At 39.2% G+C, this 19,109-nt stretch overlaps 2 protein-coding genes across 2 annotated transcripts in view; both read left to right on the top strand.

The window, feature by feature from the left end:
- LOC123979793 (protein mono-ADP-ribosyltransferase PARP14) overlaps positions 1–17,424 on the top strand; it is a 25,855-nt gene extending 8,431 nt beyond the window's left edge. The window contains exons 3-9 of the mRNA XM_046063876.1: positions 11,403–11,465; positions 11,553–11,729; positions 11,828–12,010; positions 12,112–12,723; positions 15,537–15,673; positions 15,862–16,042; positions 16,341–17,424. Coding sequence (XP_045919832.1) covers positions 11,403–11,465; positions 11,553–11,729; positions 11,828–12,010; positions 12,112–12,723; positions 15,537–15,673; positions 15,862–16,042; positions 16,341–16,627 — 1,640 coding nt within the window. The 3' untranslated portion in view covers positions 16,628–17,424. The remainder of the gene's footprint in view (positions 1–11,402; positions 11,466–11,552; positions 11,730–11,827; positions 12,011–12,111; positions 12,724–15,536; positions 15,674–15,861; positions 16,043–16,340) is intronic.
- The window catches only part of LOC123979783 (protein mono-ADP-ribosyltransferase PARP15-like), a 79,622-nt gene that overhangs the window by 9,963 nt on the left and 50,550 nt on the right, over positions 1–19,109 (top strand). The gene's annotated exons all lie outside the window — the stretch shown is intronic.

Here is a 19,109-nt window from a genome sequence, read left to right as displayed (position 1 = left end):
TCCGGCCATCCTCGGAAAAGAGAGCCATGCTGTACCTCAGTACCCGCACGGAAAGGGCTTCGCAACGGGCGCAGGCAGCCCCCTCGAGAGCTGCCCGTCCGTGCTCCATCCCCAAACATGAGACACACATCTCATGAGAATCTCCATCCGTGATGTACTGAGGGCAAGAAAAAAACACACCTTCTGTACATCTGGTTGCCGGACATGCTGGTAGACTTCTTCTTCAGGTAAGACACACTGCTTGTAGGACTGGAGCTTTCTTCAAACAACATACAGAGCGCCTGCTGAATAAAAAAAAGCTAATGATGAGTGTGTACAGGTGTGCTTTATACTCCTCCGGTTATTCCGTCACACCTTACCGTTCTAGCAACAAGCCAATAGGATTGGAGTGATTTCATTCACGTTCAGACCTGCTTCGCCTAGAGGCGTTCCCATAGTGTCGTAACCGACGCAGTTCGAGTTCCCTCGAAGGGGAACTTGCCTCTAATTTTCAGTTGTCCTTATATTTGTAGAATGAATCATACACCATAATCATCATTGGTTTGTGTTGATGTTATAGCAGAAGAACCACCCTGACGAGACGGCCCTGGATGACTCCTCCAGGAACCTGGCATCTGCAAGAAACCTTGCAATACATAATTTGTCAGCCTGTTTTGAAATTATAGACAAATTAAGGTATATTCTCCAAACACGTCGCCCTGGGTTTATCATCTTATAAAAGATGATTTACAGACAATATGAAGAAGCAAAACCCAGCATAGTTCCAGAAAGCCATACTTTTTTTTACAAGATTATTTTGCCACTTCACATACGGGAATTGGCCACATCTAGAAATTACTATAGTGCAATTTCCACTTCTCTACAAAAAAAGGAATGTATATTTGGTAGAAGAACTAGCACACACTTTTCAATACTGAGGTTTTTCAAAATAGAAACAATCGTGAATATAACTAAATAAGTGGTGTGTAAAATATGAGAGCTCAAAATCACCCACAAATATCAGGACAAACACCAAACCTAACGTTAACGTAAAATACGTTCGGATTATAAACAGCTGACACAACAGACTAACTGCTAATGTTTTGAGCAATGCTCTTATTAGATAAGCACAGATTTATTTCTGATCCATGCAACTAACAGTGGCAATTTTCTTGGGCGCCCTGTAGGTATCTAAGCAATATTGCTTATATTATGGTTGAACAAGTTTGCAGGTAATCGTCGACTGCCACAAGATCCTGTCATACTGTCATTCTGAGAAATGTGTATTTCTTGCAACTATTCTAACTATTTGTGTACAGTACAGAACACTGTCCTGCACTGAACTACAAACCAATGTTACAACTACGTAGACACTTGACATACATTTTCGCTAAACAACCACCATAGCATGCAAGCTAACAAGCTAGACTAAGCAACAAGCTACAGAGTAAAATGAGAAATGTGCTATCAATGAGTGTTACTGTAACCGTCGCTATCTCAGCTTTTGTAGTTATTTTTTTCCCCAAAAAAACTTTCAGGACGCGTAGCTCCCTCCACCTCTGAAAAGCCACTCCGATGTGTGCTTTTCGTCTTCTGTCTTCTTCTGCCTACTAGTCTTTGTTTTCTGAGCCGTTTGCCTCTCGTGAAATTGGCAGTTTTCCTATCGGTTGTTTCTCCGCCATTACTAGCACAGTTACTGCACACTGGGAATCTTGAGAACGACTCAGTATACACTGTTGTGAGCAGCACTTACATGAGCGTAATTGACACACTGCTAATACATTCCTCCTGTCTCTGATTGGTTGTTACTGACCGGGAGCGGTGGATTTCTGCAAATGGCATTAAGACAACTGGGAGGAGCCTGATTTTTTTCAGAGATCATCTGTCTCATAGTCTACTGTCAAGACATAGTGGCAGTTTTAACAAATATGTAAAAGATATATTTTTACAAAAGTTACATACTGGAACTTTAAAGTAAAGACAGTCACTCAGCAGCTAATCTGGTTCGAGTCTGTCCTGATCTTTCACTTTTATATAATCACACGACAGGCTACATTTATGTCCTATAGGAATATCAAAGTCTTACATGAAATGTTAAAAGTTGAGTGAGAGGTAGAGCCAGAGATAGACCTGAGGGGTTCAGCCCATAATCTGGGTTTGAAATACAGTGTTGTACTAAGACATTGTCTATTCTGTTTACTACACAAGGGCAGACAGTGAAAAGCATGAATCATTCAACAAAGCCATGTTGACAGCTCTTGAAGGGAGCTGCACAGCGTCCCGGTCTCATCTGTTTGCTGAGCTAAAACTGCAGCTCACTTTGTGAGGCTCACAGTGAGAACCAGTTTAACCACATGGCCCGCTCACCGGAAACTTGCTTCACTATTTATACTCAACCTGAATAATTCACACTTAAGACTAAATCAACTGAGGGAAGCTGTGCTACAGAAGACGTGGGTCACTTAAGTTGAGGTGTTAAAGCTAAATCCCTGCTGCAAGTTAAAGGTCTTCTGCTTGGTTTCACTCTAACTCAATGGAACAGATCCAAGAGGAGCCAACAGGATAAACTTACATCTACACATAATCTTAATTCCCCTGTTTTTAGCATACACATGCGAACAAAGAGGCTCAGAGTTTTTTTTGGCTCCTGATTATGATTTAGATTTAGTGTTAGTCTTTTGGTAAAAATGCATATTAGTCAAATGTCTTTAATTTAATTTTTTGTTAGTTTTAGTCAACAAATGCTAAAGTCATGTAAATTCAGTTTTCCTCAGTCAAAGTTTAGTCTCATTTTCATCCTGCATTTTACATTATGTCTTCAAAGCATTTTGAGACTACAACTGTCACCATCTTTGTTGTGCACCCTTACAACAGTTACATGTGCTCTCATCTGTCACGAGGTTAATGGAAAAGGCTCTGTTTATTTGTTCATGCACACATTGTCCATGTGAGTCTGCTCTGCAGTAATACAGCAGACCTCAGTGAATCCTGTTATCTTTCCCATACGCTCACTGTCATTCCTGCTTCTGGACGTTCCTGCAGCCACTCTTCACTGCAGAGCAGCTGATCATTCAGAGGCTGTTTCACTCACATGTTTAATTTCATTTTCTGTTTTCCTCATGAAAAATAGGTTCTTCATGAATATTTTTCATCATAGTTGATTAAATGAGCGCAGAAATCAAAATAATATCAATGAAGGCCAAAACATTTAATTGAAAAATGTTTCTGTGTTCAGCTGCTGGTAAAGCCTAGAACTTTTCATTCCACTCCATCACATACAGAGCCACATGGAATTATTCAGTGTGGGCTATACGAGTGTCAGATAGTGACATCTTTGACAGTGAGGCATATGACTCTTAACGCTGCCATCCATAGTGGCAGATAAGTGAAGCTCATTTTGCTCAGTCTTCTCTTTTCCCTCTTGTGCATTTACTCCTCGTATCTTAAAGGATCATTCTGGTTGATTCTGGTTTACAACGTGGGTCTTATTTAGTTTTTCTTAAAGAGGGTTACTGTATCAAAATCTGGTCTTAGGTTTGAACTAATATTGTGCATTGGTGCATATTATTACATTTATGTGTTGTATATGACCTCCACACAGCAAACTACAACAAAAACAAACCTGGTGCCACATAATAATCTATTTTAGGAATACTGTTGTAGCGACAAGTAGCCCACCGCAAGGAACCCTGCTCTCTCAGGTCACCATCTCCGGGTACCCTTAGTGAATTCAGATAACACTTTGGAAAAAGGGCGACCTCTGATAACAAGCTAGTTTCAACACTAGGAACTGGCCTGACCGTCTGTATTGAATTACTAACTCCAGATTCAACAGCTTCCTAGTCAGCCCCTCATCCTCTCTTGCTTTAGATTCCAGAGAGTAGGGCACTGAAGTGTAAGTAACTTACCAGTCCAGAAGAGGGGGAAGAAAACGAAGACAAAAAATAGACAATAAGTTGTTAATTTTAACAATTTTCTTTTAAATAAAGAAATAGACAAGGGGGACCCCACCCTTTTCTCAAACAATCATTGGCTATCAGAACTTGATTATCACATTGATTGGTTTTAACATTTTATGTATTACTTTTCCTTTTATGGGTAGATGGTCCTTCTGTTCAACACCCCCTTGCCTCAGTTCACAAACAGTTCTCCAAATAAGTTAATAAAAAATATCACTCTATAACTCATGTTAATATAATCCTTTAAATGTTTAAATATATATAAATATAGAAGGCCACAGTTCTCAAACAAAATAAATGAACATCTCTTCTCTTACATAATCTTAAATGCATGCACAAATCAAAAATCTATTTTAAATGCATCACTCCAAATGCAGAATACATTAAAACAGTTCATGTCAACACTCATTCTACTCTTCTCATCTATTTGCTGAATTTAAAGAGGAGAGCAAAGGCCTTCCTCCTGCTCCTTTAATCACAAAATGAAGCTGCTTGTCTCCTCACAACTGTTGATGTCACATTAGCAAATAGTACCTTCTGTGTTGATCAAAACAATTATTTTGACATCATCAGGGGATACATATAGAAAATGTTATCTCAAAAAACAAGTTTTAAAATTTATTAGAGAATATAATAAACTCAAAAATAAAATAGCTTTAAAAGATGAAAACTCTTCTTATTTCCACACCTCTTTTCACGCCTCCTCTCATCTGTGCGAGGTACACACATCTGTTGTCAGGGAGACCTTTTTTATATATCTAAAGGGACGAGTTGCCAGCAAGAGCGGACTTTCACTTCCTCTTAACTGAACATCGTCTAATGTGAAAAATGATCATGTACAACCACAGGTCTCTGGAGGCCGAGCAAAGGTCAGGGCACAAGAGACTGCAGAGAAACACTAAAATACAAGACAGTATTTCAAACAAAACATTTTTCTTACTTAAAGTTTGTACCTTTGTAATATGAGCTAAGCAATTAACAATTATCAGTCTTAAAACCCAAGCACATCATTTTACTATATAGCTTGTATACGGTATGTGTCAGGCAGTCAAACTGTTTCTATGAAGGCCCCTCAAGAACCATAAACAGTTGCTTCCAGTGTCCTTTTCTTCGTATTTTTCTCATTCTCACAACACTGTTGAAAAAATACACAGATGAAGAGTGTATACAGTGCATGACATTTACTAGAGAACGAAGGGAGTTTTACCTACTCAGATTTAACTCGGGGTTATCAAGCAAACTCAGGATTGACAAACTCTGACCGCCTACACTGGTGTTAAACGGTACTACGACGGTGAATCAGATGCTAGTTAGTTGAGTCGGTGTGAAGTTAGTCAGACTTGCCGCTCAGGCAGAGTTTTTTCAAAATGGCGCATTGCTCTGTATTTTCCCCAGAAGAATGCCTGATGATTGTGTCAGGGTCGGGTCAGGAGATGAGAAAAATCTTGGAACCACATCGCTTCATTTTGCAAGGCTGCAACATCACACACACACACACACACACACACACACACACACACACACACACACACACACACACACACACACACACACAAACAAACACACACACACACACACACACACACACACACACACACACACACACACACACACACACACCTCTGCCATATATTATGCCTGTAGTGGAAAATGATATTATAGCCTACTTCTCAATCGGATTTAGCAATGAGGAAATACTTGTGATTTCAGCCTATAGTCACCATGTTATCATATGCATTGGGATTGCATTTAGAGACTTTGCCGTGAATTGGGTGTATTCAGGAGGAGAAAACTACTGACTGATATTGATTTTTTGTGACTTTAATCCCAGAGAATTTCTGAGTTCTGTTGCAAATTCACCACTTTCATCTAAGAATATTTTTCTCAGATTATTAACTCCCGCCCAGCTTTGGACATGTAAAATAGTCAATATAAAAAACATTTTGAATAATTCAATTAACGTTCTATCTATAAAGATGGTCTACATCTTAACTTTTAACTAAGATCTTCTCCCTAAATCAACTGAGGCTGCAGGGCTCGCTGTATAAATGTAATGCTGTTGTGTTAAGAATAAAGTAATTTCAGCTGCAACAGTGGAACAAGTCAGGATAAAATCTAAAAATATTTGATGAAGTGGTGTGTATTAGTTGATGTCATTAACACATGTGGTATGTAGTCCACGTATATGGATAACTTTGAGTTAACCATGAAGATAACCTGCTCAGAGCAGTTTAGAGATGCAACGTAAAGTGCCGTGGCAGCAGACCTCGGGTATAACTTGTCCACCTTTTGTAGTACGGGTTAATCAGGAAGTTACACCTGACGTCACAAAGTTAATCCTGAAGTTACCTGGATAAGCCAGTTATCTTGCTTCAGAGTTCAGGCCACAGGTTTTGCATCATGTGTACCATGTGTGTTTAGGTTCAGGCAACTAAACAACTAGACAACTCCAAGGTGCTGATCCTGCAGCTGCGAGGAACTAGGGTGCTGTCCTGGATGCTCTGTTTCTCTAAGCATTTTTAATTGTTGACCTCATCTGTTGCTCATGCTATATATGCAGGGACACATTGCATCTACTTTCAGTGGAGTTCCAGCCACTGGCTTCTGGTCGGCGATATAGATACCCCAAGATTAAAAACAACCGTGCAGATAACTCATTTAAGTTACTCATTAAAGTAATCTGTTAAATAAAAGACAGTAGACAAGGAAATACATTGAGACAGTTAAGTTTAAATCATTAGTCAGTTAATAATATGTACTTTAAAGCCTTTTGGAATAAGTACACATATTTATTTATTTATTTATTTATTTATTGCCATTTTATCATGATGGCTAGATGATCATAGATTATTGTTGCTCCGGTTCATTGATGTGTTGTTTTATAATAATAATAATAATAATAATAATCCTTATTTGTAGAGCACTTTTCAAAAACAAGTTACAAAGTGCTTTAACAAGTGTAAAGACAATAATACCCAAGAGACAATAATACAAAAAACAATACAAGATAAAAGCATGAAAACATTGAAAAGACTAAAATACAGATAAATATAAAATTAGTAAAATACAAAAAAATCAAAGGGATAAAATAAATTCAAATAATATTGGGAAAGGCTCTCCTATAAAAGTATGTTTTAAGAAGTGTAAGAAAGATTTCACTGACTCAGCCGACCTGATTTCCTCGGGCAGGCTGTTCCAGAGCCTTGGGGCCCTGACAGCAAACGCTCTGTCCCCTTTAGTTTTCAGTCGAGACTCTGGAACAGACAACAGACCTCTGCCCAAGGATCTCAAGGTACGTGCTGGTGTGTATGGGACTAAAAGGTCAGAAATATAAGAAGGCGAGAGGCCATGAAGAGCTTTAAAAGTGATCAATAGAATTTTAAAGTCAATTCTAAAACACACTGGGAGCCAGTGTAATGAAGCTAAAATAGGGGTAATGTGGTCATATTTCTTTGTTCTGGTTAAAAGCCTGGCAGCTGAGTTCTGGACAGTCTGGAGTCGATCAATAGATTTTTGGGTTAAACAGGTGAAAAGGCTGTGATGAGATGAAGGCGTGTAAAATGGTCTCGGTGTCCTTAAAAGTTAACATAGATCGAATTTTAGCTATATTTCTAAGTTGATAAAAACATGATTGAACAAGCTTTGTGGTGTGCTGCTCGAAATTTAAATTACTATCAAACCAAACACCAAGGTTCTTTGCCACAGGCTTAATGTGATTTACTAGCGAACCAGCAGATGGCAGTATTTGATTTGCCATCTGCTGGGACCCGATGACCAGAGTTCAGCTGGAGGAAATTACTTGACATCCATTTTTTAACTTCACAAAGGCAGTTGTTAAGTGAACTCAGCATTCCAGGATCTGTGGATCTGACGGGCAAGTATATTTGTGTGTCATCAGCATAAATAGGAAAAGAAATGCCATGTTTATGGATAATATGTCCATAAAAAAAAAAGTGGGTTCACGCAAGCCATTTTAAAATAATCAGGGACACAACCAGTAGATAGGGAGCTGTTGAAAACAGAGATCAAATGGGGCCCAACAGAATCTATTACTTTCAGTAAAAACTTTGTAGGTATTACGTCAAGTGGGCTGGAGGACACTCTCATTTGTGTTACTGTTTTTAAAAGCTCAGACAAGTCGATGGGATAAAACTGGTTAAAACTCTCTTGTTGCTGGTGAGGAACCTCTGATTCAGAGGCCGCGGGGGTAATAGAGGCTCTGATTGACACCACCTTATTGGTAAAATAAGATAAAAACAATTCACAGTCATCATTACTTCCAGCTGAGGCACAAGGAGGGGTTGGGTTTACCAGCTGATCCACAGTCTTAAACAGAAACCTGGGATTGTGTTTATGTGTAGTAATGAGTTCAGAAAAATAGTGTGTTCTCGCATCCTTAACCATGTTATTGTAGTTAATTAATAAATCCTTCAGACTGAGGTAATGGACTTGGAGACTGGATTTTTTCCATCTGCGCTCTGCTTTCCTGCATTCCCTTTTTAGGCTGCTGTCATTTATCCAGGGTTGCTTACTACTAAAGGCCTAACCTTTAGAGGAGCAGTAATATTTAGTGACGACAAGCAGATATGATTGAAGTGATCAACCAGATTGTTGGTGTTGGAATCAGACAGGTGTTGGGTTTGGCTCTGAAAGAATGCGCAAAACTTTGAAACACTTTGTTCATTAAAGATGCGAGAACACACGGAGCTTGGTGAGGCGGCATGAGTAACAGGCGAATCGCAGCTAAAAACAATACAGCTGTGGTCAGATATGGTCATGTCCACTAATTCCACAGAGGAAATGCTGACACCCAGGGTAAAAACCAAGTCCAGTGTATGACCACGGTTATTGTGTTTGCCCTTTGGCATGTTGTTTGAAGTTAAAAGAAGTGGCCATATTTAAAAAGTTAGTTGCATTAACATTGTTGGGGTCATCATCATGAATATTAAAATCGCCACAAAGAACAATTCTGTCATAATTTAAAGCCAGAGTGAGGGGTAGAAGAAAACCGCCAGACTGTTTAAGCAACGTCTTCTTTTTCTTTGAAGCACAAACCTTTTTATTGGCAAGCAGTCTAATCCCCGCCTTCTTCTTTTTTAATTTTTGATACTGTGTCTTATTTAAAGGAATTTTACCTTTTAAAACATTGTAACGCTACCAAAAGGTCTGGTGATGCAGATTTAATAATATCCACTCTCTGAGATGAAGATGCTCCGTGCAAAGTTGCAGTAAAGACAGGTTTCTTTTAATGCAATCAGACATGTTTATTTACTTTCTCTTAGGCACATACACAACAGGCAGGTCTGAAAGCAAGTCAGTTCTGAGTCTGAAATCATCAGGTGTTGTAGCTTTAAAATCAATCATGAAGTAACCCTAAGGAACACTCGAGGCATCCTCGAAACAATCCATAAAAAAATTACTCTTCCCAGGAAATATTTGTCTAGCCATTAGCATGACATGGTATTTATCTCCGGGATTTTTAAATAAAACAAGATAATTGGTATTCAAATTAATAGTATGGCTAACTTTGCCTTGAAAAAACAAATTCCGAACTAGGTATAAACAACTTAAATTTCTATGATGCACATATTTTGTAAACACATTTTGGACCTCAATGTTATTGCTAGCATCGTTCATTAAATCATCAATAATCAACAAATCGTTTTTATCTAAAGGCAACAATGTATTATCACATAAAGAAGATGGCAAGCCTTCAACGAAATTCACATTTATAATTTTCAATAACTGGTCATACAATGGTTGCCAACAAGAAAAAATATATACAACAATCAATCAACATTTTCACAAAATATGTTTTACCGCTGTTTGAAGGACCTGACACAATTAAACTAAAAGATTTTTGTGGTCTAAAATCAAAACCATCAGTCTCCCTAACAGCCATTTCAAAAACCGTATGGTAAAGTTCTCAGATCAGGAAAAGCTCTGCGTGTACACGACTTGAAGTCTTGTGGCAAATGTTTTATTTTTTAGGTCGAAAGCCTTTTTATTTCTCAGATACTTAAAATTCTCTCCTATTTTTAGGATAGTAGATAGGGTGATATCTATCTCAGCTTAAATCACATCCTAATGTCCGACGCTCTGTGATGCAGGATAAAACCGGAAAAAAGACTTTGGCCCTGACGTCATTTTGTTTACTAGCTAATAACTAAGATGTTGCAGGCAAAACACATGATCGGTCCAAAAAAAGTAACACAGAAGACGACAATACAGTAAGTAGAAAGAAATATTACTACAATATAGGTGACAACAACTAATGCCACTTCCCTAGCAAAGGTTGTGATTTATAAAAAACAAACTTGTTGAAGACATTAAAAATGTGCATCTTGTAAGTAAACTCTGAACCATGTAGCTGAAGCAGCTGAAGCAGTAAGACAGAAAAAACTGGGAGAAGATAAGTAAAGTTTGGATTTGGCTCGCTGGCCATTTAACGTTTTAACGCTGAATTGGTGCAAGTTTTACTTTTCGTCAACTGACCAATCACACCCTGGATGGGACGGGACATTAAAAAGGTTTGATGTTTACAGCAAACTTTCAAATGATGAACAATATGATAATTGACAAGTTAGTTCTTACAGACCAAATTACAGACAAGTAGGATGAAATAAATAAATTAAATTTTCAATTTCAGAATTCAGAAATTAAAAAGCTGTAACTGGATTTAATATTAAACTAGTGGTAAAATAGTAGGCTTAGGCTATACTATTATATGAAATTATTATGAATACAGTAGGGCCGACCCGGATAGTCAAAGAATCATTGCTTCGATGGGCAGAGCCTGATTCGTCTGTCAATCTCACAGTTGAAGCTTTGAAGCAAGGATCATGTCATTTTGGCGATATGGGGGTGCTCAACATCTGAGTTTACATAAAACTACCAGTTTTCTCCCAATAAGTTAATATGCAGCCTATTACAATATACATTTCAACGTTTAATGCTGTAAATAAACATAATAATAATGTCAATAAATGTTGTCGGCAGCACAGCATGCGCAAGACCAGTGAATGGTAGGCAAGAGAGAGAGAAAGAGAGATAGAGAGAGAGAGAGAGAGAGAGAGAGAGAGCGAAATGGGTCTTCAAAAAGCCTCAGTTTAGCTGCATTTTCCTTGATAATCAAGCAAGTAGTCTCATAGTACTATTTGTTCCATTGTAATCAAATCGCAATATTGTCCAAAATGATCGCAATATTACTCCAATTATTAGAGCCCTATTCCCATCAGTCTCCAGTCTCTATACAATACTTTGGTGTAGCTGTACTTTGGTGTTAAGTGCTAAGAGCCAATGTTAGTATGCTAACATGCAATACCAAGATGATAGCATTGCCAATGAGAGCATGCTGATATTAGCATTAAGCAACTGTGCCTAAGTACAGCCTCACAGAGCTGCAGTAGACTCTTAGTCTTGTCTTATCCTACCTACAATAAATAATAACCTTTTTTTCTACAGATGGTGTGTGCAAAGACATCTTAACTGTAGCTGGACCACAGGTGGAGGCTGAACTAAAAGCAGGTGAGAAAAAAGGACCAGATAGAAGTATTCAAGCAACACACACTTAACAGTTTCTTACTCGTCTTGTCTTTGTTGTGTTTTGTGTAGCAAAAGTGAACCAAGGAGAAGTTTTTGTATCTCAGTCTGGATCATTCCCTTGTGAAGCCATTTTACATGTGTGTGGACAAAGAGATGCTGGTATTATTGAACAACTGGTGCGTCGCATCATTGAACATTGTGAAACATTTGGATTCAAGTCTGTGGCCATTCCTGCCATCTGTGCTGGTAAGATTTTTGCAAGATGTTCAATAATAACACACACATACAGTGTAAATGAGTGTCAGTTTTAAATCTGCCTGTAAAAATACAAACTGTTTGTGCAGGAATTGGCGGGTTGGACCCTGGTGTCGTAGCAGGTGCCATCCTCCGAGGTGTCAAGACCGCCACGTCGTCCACTCCCCTCTACTGTCTCACCAACATCCGCCTCGTCTTGATTAAGATCAAAGTTTTCTTGAAGTTTAAAGAGGAAGCAATGCAAATGTTTCCCACTGCTGGAATCAATAGAGGTGACAGGAATTTTCTTCTTTTGTATTTTTTAATTTATATCAAAATTCTCTTATTTCAGTGGGAATTGTCACTGATTGTTGTCATTTGATCTACCTTGCAGTACCTCGGTTTTCTTACTTCCAACTCCCTTCACCTGTGAGTCCAGACCTTAACATCTTCCATACCAGCTCCTCAAATGAACAGTCTGTCTTCCTGTTCCTGGGTCTCTCCAGAAAGGATGTTGATGATGCCAAGACTAAGCTGAAGAATCTGTATCAGTCTCAGTGCTCCACTCAGTCCTTCAAAAAGGAGGAGCTGGCATGCCTCACCCAGGAGGACATGGAGGATCTGAAGCAGCTGGTTGAGACTGAGGGTCTGTACATGCAGGAGGACCAGTCCGGCCAGGGCAGCTTAACAGTGAGCGGTTTAAAGGACGGGGTCAACAAGGTTGTGCAGATGATTAATGCCTCTGTGCACGGCTCCCTCAGAAGAGAGGTGAGAGTGAGGGAGGAGGAGGAATTGTACACCCGTGTGGCTTGGTGCATCCTGGGACCTAACGGCACCTGGGAGAGACTCCCTAAAACAGCCAATCACAGCCTGGAAAAAAATGATGTAGCAGGAAGGATAGTGGACGCACAGGGCATCCGGTGGAGTGTGAATGCACAGAAGTTGGAGGCAACAAGCCGAGTAACTGGACTGAAAGCGAAGCTGAAACGACTTGTGAATCTGAGAGGTGAGAAGCTGGTTCTAGATGAGAAGTTGTCGTGTAAAATATTCATTGGGCCAGATAAGAAAGCTTGAACTTTTACCAACATTTTTATTTCAACAAAAATAGACACCAATTAGAATACAAAAGTTCCAGCGGAGTGTGTCAGAGATCGATGCAAAATAGAGTCCCATTCTGTTACCAGAACAGCGACCCGAGTTGACATGAAAACCATGTAACAACTGACTTTCACCTCCTTTTGGACCTCCTTTTATAGCTCTGTTTCTTGGCATCACATACTCTCTTGGCTCTCTTTTCTGCTGATCTGGAGCTGGGAAAGTCTCAGATTTTTGTGTGCCTCAGACGCCACTAAGACCACCGCTTTCCATCATTTCAGCTTTTGGTGGATTTTTATCACTTTTATTTCACTATGCCTGGGTGTCTCTCTTCTCTCTGTTTTCCAATCTTTCAGCTTTTGGTGGATTTTTATTTAACTATGATTGGTATTGACTGCACTGATGTCTGTTTTTTTTGACTGCACTGCTCCTCTCTGTGTCCTTTGCATGCCCTCTGCTGATCATACTATTTCAACCATAACCTGACTTTGTGGAATAAGCTGTGCTCTCTGCTAGAAACAGGACAATCTTACTGTGATGGACTATATTGATGTATATTTTGTAACACAGTTTTCACAAAATCTGCTTCTACATTTTTGTTAGCTGGTGTTTTTCATGCTGTGTCCGCCTCTACCTCTGCCAAAGCTCACATGCTTGCTTACACACACACACGCACACGTGTTACTGCTGAGCCTAGGCAGTTAGATACAGAAAGGATCACACACACAGAGCTATAACACTGTAGTGTAAAGTTAGGATCACAGTGTTCCTAACTTTACTTAATCCATGGACACAGTAGTCGACAAAACAGTTTCACCACATGGACCATTCAGTTCTGCTCTCGAGTCTTCAAACATAACACTTGATCATCATCAGCAGATGGACTTTATCTAGTTGTCATGGAACTTCTGGAAAATCTCTGCACGTTTAGGACTTTTTGTCCATGTTGGCTTCAAATTAAGTAAAAAAAATAAACAAAGTAAAAATTGTGCAGGTATTGTATTTAAACTGAGACAGCTATAACATCAAATATGAAGACAAATGCAGCCAATACAACATTAACCTCTGCAGTGTTGTGCTTTGCAACTTTATTTTGCATTTCAGCCAACATGCAAATTGCTACTGACAGATCTGTGCAGTGGAGTTAAAAGGAATACGCCCAGTCTGGGCACACATGAGATCGTCAGGCATATTGCTAACACGCTGTGTTAAAGATGGGATATGTGATTCAGGAAGAATCCAGCCCAGAGGAAAAATCTTTTGCTCACAATGGTCTTTTCTTTAGCTCTTGAGAAAACAATAAGATCTTAATAGTATATCTCTTTGAGATCACTCCAATCTGAATTGTTGCTCCTAAACCCCTTAGGAGAAATGGATGAGATGAAGAGAGATTGAGGTGTTGGGACTTGGGTAAGACAAATGGATACTGAATTGAGATTACAATAGGATAAATGAAAGTAACAGATGAGATCTCATCATTGTATCTTTTTGAGTTCATTAATGTCTTGCTTATTGCTCCTGAAAAGCAGTTGGGAGCTCTGGGGTTTGTATTACATTGCTGTCTATGCTTGGAGAACCGTGCTGGATTTGAACCCTGCGCCTGCTGGCCAAAGGGCAACAACACAGCCGCTGCACCATCCAGCTAAAATCAATACTGAAGGACTGATCGTCTTTAAATAGAGTACAATTTTCCTTTAATTAAAAGAGGAGAAATACCATATCCACAATTAAAGTCCTCAAAATTCAAATCAAGTAAAAGGTATAAAAGTATTCCATAGTGATTGTACTTAAGTATCAAACGTAAAAGTGCTTATTCTGTATGACAGATACGTTATATCTGTATTTTTGACATTTTTCTCAGTAACTTGTAACAGATTAACAATAAATACAATAAGGATTTGAAATTAAGGGGAGTAAAAGTACAAACCCCAATAAAAAGAAAATACTCAACCTCAACATTTGACGTAAGTAAAGTACTTTAGTAAAAAAAACAACTATGTGGGGTCACTAAGACAAAAGATATCTTGGAGCTTTTTTTCTGATCCACATTTTGGACTGAAATTACACTTTAAGGTACTGTAAATCTCATCTTTTGATCAGAGTAAGACAGAGATGAGTTTTTTGCTCTTGAGGCCAATATGAGAAAACTGACATATTTGAGAAGAATCATGAGATCCTAGGAGTCATAGCTGAGTTTTCTTTGAGCTCTTTCTCTGATCTCATGGTCCAATGTTAAGGAGACTTATTTAAGATCCGTTAGAGATCTCCTGTTTTGATCGGAGTCGGACCTAAATGAGATTTTATATGGTTGTTGCTCCTGAGGTGAATTTGAGAAGTGGGAGAAAAGGCCTTTGGATTAAAAGCAGCTCATTTGTGTCTAGGAGAAAAGAACAACTATGAGATCTCATCGTGGATTTTGCTTTCCTACAAATACCGTGATATAGAGCAAATGACAGAGCAAGTAATGTAACTAACGTTAGCTGAGTTTTGGGTTAGCGAACCGATGCTACATGGAGCTGTGAAGGTAACATGCAGAGATGAGGAGACAGTTGCAGAGCCAACACACCATCTCTAGACAGCGATACAAATGTTTTGCTACTACGGCTAACATCACAAGTAATGCTGTGGATAAATACTCACATTCATGCACAGATCACTTGTAATGTCATAAAACACCTTTAAACACTTTTGCTCTGATTATCTGTTTCCATTCTTTTTTTTCAGACTTCACTCTCCCCCTGTACTGGGATAACATGGCTGACAGTGAAGCTTTTAAGAAAGTTGAGCTGCAGACTTCCTCTGCAGAGTACCGAACAGTGAAGGAGGCCTTCAAACGAACTGTCTCCAAGACTGTAATGAAGGTGGGCTGGAAAATACATTTTATTGTCTGTAGACATTGAGTACACAAAATGTCATTTTGGCAGCTTCCAGATAATAGCTTTCACCTTAATGACTGTATTTTTTATGACAAGGTATCCCTTACAAATTGACTTTTTACAAGGGAAATCTGGCAGCTCACTATTTCCTGGCTTTGTTGTTTTCTCGATAGATCGAGCGTCTGCAGAATGTTCATCTCCGACGTGCCTATGAAGTGCAGAAGAAGAACATTTCTGATAAGAACGTACAGGAGGGTGGAGCAGGTGAAAAGCTTCTCTACCATGGGACGACCCAGGAGAACTGTGACTCCATCATGAAAACTGGGTTCAACAGGAGTTTCGCTGGACAAAATGGTAAAGATCTTTCGCTCTGAAATAAGGAGTCATTGGTTCAGCAGTGCAGGACCTGGATCAAACTAATGCAACTCTGAGCATGCATTTAAATTTCTTCAACATCTTTCTATTGCCGCCTCTGTTTTGGAAAGCATCTCTACCTGTAACAGAACATTTAATTACAGAGCTTCACAAACTTTTAGTGTTTGGTCAAAGGGGTATGGTCGCATTGATAGGATCTGGACCTCTGGACCCTGGCTAGAATCCTGATTGAAAGCAACTGTACTGATATTAATTTCCTATTTCCTCTTTTTCTCAGCAACTGCATACGGTCATGGGACCTACTTTGCTGTAAACGCCAGCTACTCAGCCCACCCTACCTACTCCAAGCCAGCTACTGATGGTTCTCAGTTAATGTTTGTGGCTCGAGTCCTGACTGGAGTCTACACGCAGGGCCAGAGAAAAATGAAGGTTCCTCCACCTCGCAGTGACCAGCGGCCCCATGACCTCTACGACAGTGTGGTGGATAACATATTTAACCCCAGCACGTATGTTGTGTTCCATGATAACCAAGCGTATCCAGACTACCTCATCACCTTCAAGTGAGGGAAACACAATAAAGAGCACACACACACATACAACGCCACATTGTTGATGTTCTCCTCTGGAGAGTGACTAACATCCTTTAGTAAGTTTGATGTTGTACTCTCCTGTGTGAACGTCATTCTAGTCTTGAGCATCGTAAAGTCCTCCACAATCTGTTCCAGGTTCATCTCTGCTCTTTCATTCCGATTTATACAATAAAAAAACTCAGCCTCTTGATTTTGATTTGGGCATTATACCTGTGATTATAATTGAGGTAGATGCAACCATTTTTTGACTATGCTGATGTACAACAATGCTAAACATTAACCATAACTCATAATAATGTAGTTCTTTATTGCACTGTTGTGCCGCTAAGGACAGCATTGCAGCTGCAGACACACCAGCAGCTCCTTCTCTGTTTCAGCTGCTTATTTGGCTCATTTCTTTTGTTCTCATCCTCTCACACGGTTTAGCGAGATTTTTTCTCTTTTGCTTTTACTCTGTAACGGATGCTCGTAATTTAGGAAAGTTTAAAATAAATAATAGGTAAGTACAATTAAAATTGCAGAATAAAAAAATAACACAAAAAGTACACAAAAAACAAGTAAATGTAATTCCCCCACTGGTCTTAAGAATAAAGTAAAAGTCAAGCTTTTCATTGTTTAAAGGTATGTTTTGGAGTGGGTTTTTTTGGTGTTTCTGCTTTATTTTGGATAGACATGGTAGATAAAGACAAGAAAGGCGGGGAGAGAGAGAGAGAGAGGATGAAATGTAGCAAAGGCACCCATTTATGGGAATGTTTACTTAAAGTTATATGTAGCAATGTGTTTGAGAGTTTGTAAAATTGTAAAATTTGAAAATAATTAGTTAGTTAATATTTAGTTCAGTTTTTAGTGAATGTGTAATGTAACAAGTGAATGAGTTTAAGTTAAAACTGGCCCATAACTTTCTGGTATAACTTTTGTTATTAAGATTAAACCATATACTGTTTCTGGCTTTTCAGACTGCTAATGGTGCATATTTTGTTTGATTTTGTTTTGGGATTCATGTTAATAAAGTTTAAGCTGTATTTATCAATATTTTGCATATCAAATGAAACAGCATTAAATGAGTCAGTCAAATCTCATATCCACAAAAAATGATCACCTAACTAGGAAGTTCAGTTGAGCCTTTTAGCCTCATTTAGCTCATTGTTGTGGTTTTATGGCACTATTACTGTTTTGTTTAGTCTCACTGCCCTAATCAACGCTGTTTGTAAAGGCTGCAGGAAGCCATTATAAAAAGCGTTGTCAGCTCATATTCTCACTCTTTTTGGATGCATAGGGCTCCTCAGTCAAGTTAGCAATAATAAACTTCTTCAACAAGTGCTTACATAACATAACAAAACAATCTTGACTTTTTGTTTCACACGCAAACAATCACCAGTCTCATGGGTGAAAGTTTGGTTTTGGGCTCACCCAGCCACTCCAGCCACCTCCTTACTTGAACTTTGGTTTTTTACTTTTTTTAAAGAATTTTCTTAGGTGTCTTAATTGATGTAACAGGGAAAGGTAAGACAGGTCTATCTGAGACATTCGCTGACCCCACAAGTGTTCACTGACCTTCCAGCTGTAGTTATTTCTTACATGTTAAGACTTGTGTAGACTACACGACTTTCAGCATCGTTTGATGGCCCTGCTGTTCACACTACGCTACTTGCCGTCTTGTGACAGGAGTCTGAAGTTGCTGGAGGTTAGTAAAAAGTGTTTATCAGTGAAAAAGTAGTTGCTTGCTCTGCCAGCTGCCTGCTCTCATTGGCTGGATGTGGATGTCGAGTCAGCCAACTCTTCCAGGTAGCCTATCTAGCATGCTAGATATCTGGCAGACGTCGGCGATGTGTCAGTAATGTGTCGTGGAGCCATTTTGATGTGTCATTGTGTAGTTCACACATAACGACTGGCTACCGCCGATCGATCGCTGATTTACCCCCGATCAAAGCCTGACGGTTGCCGAGCTCACCGAGCGGCAATTCTGGCTAAAAACCGTGTAGTGTGAATTAGGCTTAACTGTCCTCGTTAGGGAGACAACAGTTAGACTGATGAGGTAGAGACAGTAGCTCAGGCGTCAGGCAAGCAGATGTTGGTGTTCTCTAGAATCTTACAAGGCTGAGTCTTACAATAATGTTTACAAGAACTTACTGGCTCCACAGATTAGAGTACAACTCATGGATAGTGATAGATTCCAATATGACAAAGCACTGGAGTCTAAACATCAGATAGATTTGTTGTTCTAGGTTAAGGCCAGTTAAAGATGACCTAATAGGGAAACCTACAGGAACTAGGGGGAAGACAGAAACATAAAAGGTACCCAAAGATGTTATCTCTCGACATGTTCACATGTTGTATGCTGGCACTGTATCTCCTCAGCCGGGCTCAATACACCACGCTATGTTAAGTCTTTATCAGTCTCCGAAACTTCTTCACACCTGAACCTGGCTCACAATATTTTTCAACAACTTAGTGTT

This window comes from Micropterus dolomieu, linkage group LG12 (genome assembly GCF_021292245.1).
Source record: "Micropterus dolomieu isolate WLL.071019.BEF.003 ecotype Adirondacks linkage group LG12, ASM2129224v1, whole genome shotgun sequence".
NCBI classification, from domain to species: domain Eukaryota; kingdom Metazoa; phylum Chordata; class Actinopteri; order Centrarchiformes; family Centrarchidae; genus Micropterus; species Micropterus dolomieu.
This window is presented reverse-complemented; position numbering and strand designations above follow the sequence as displayed.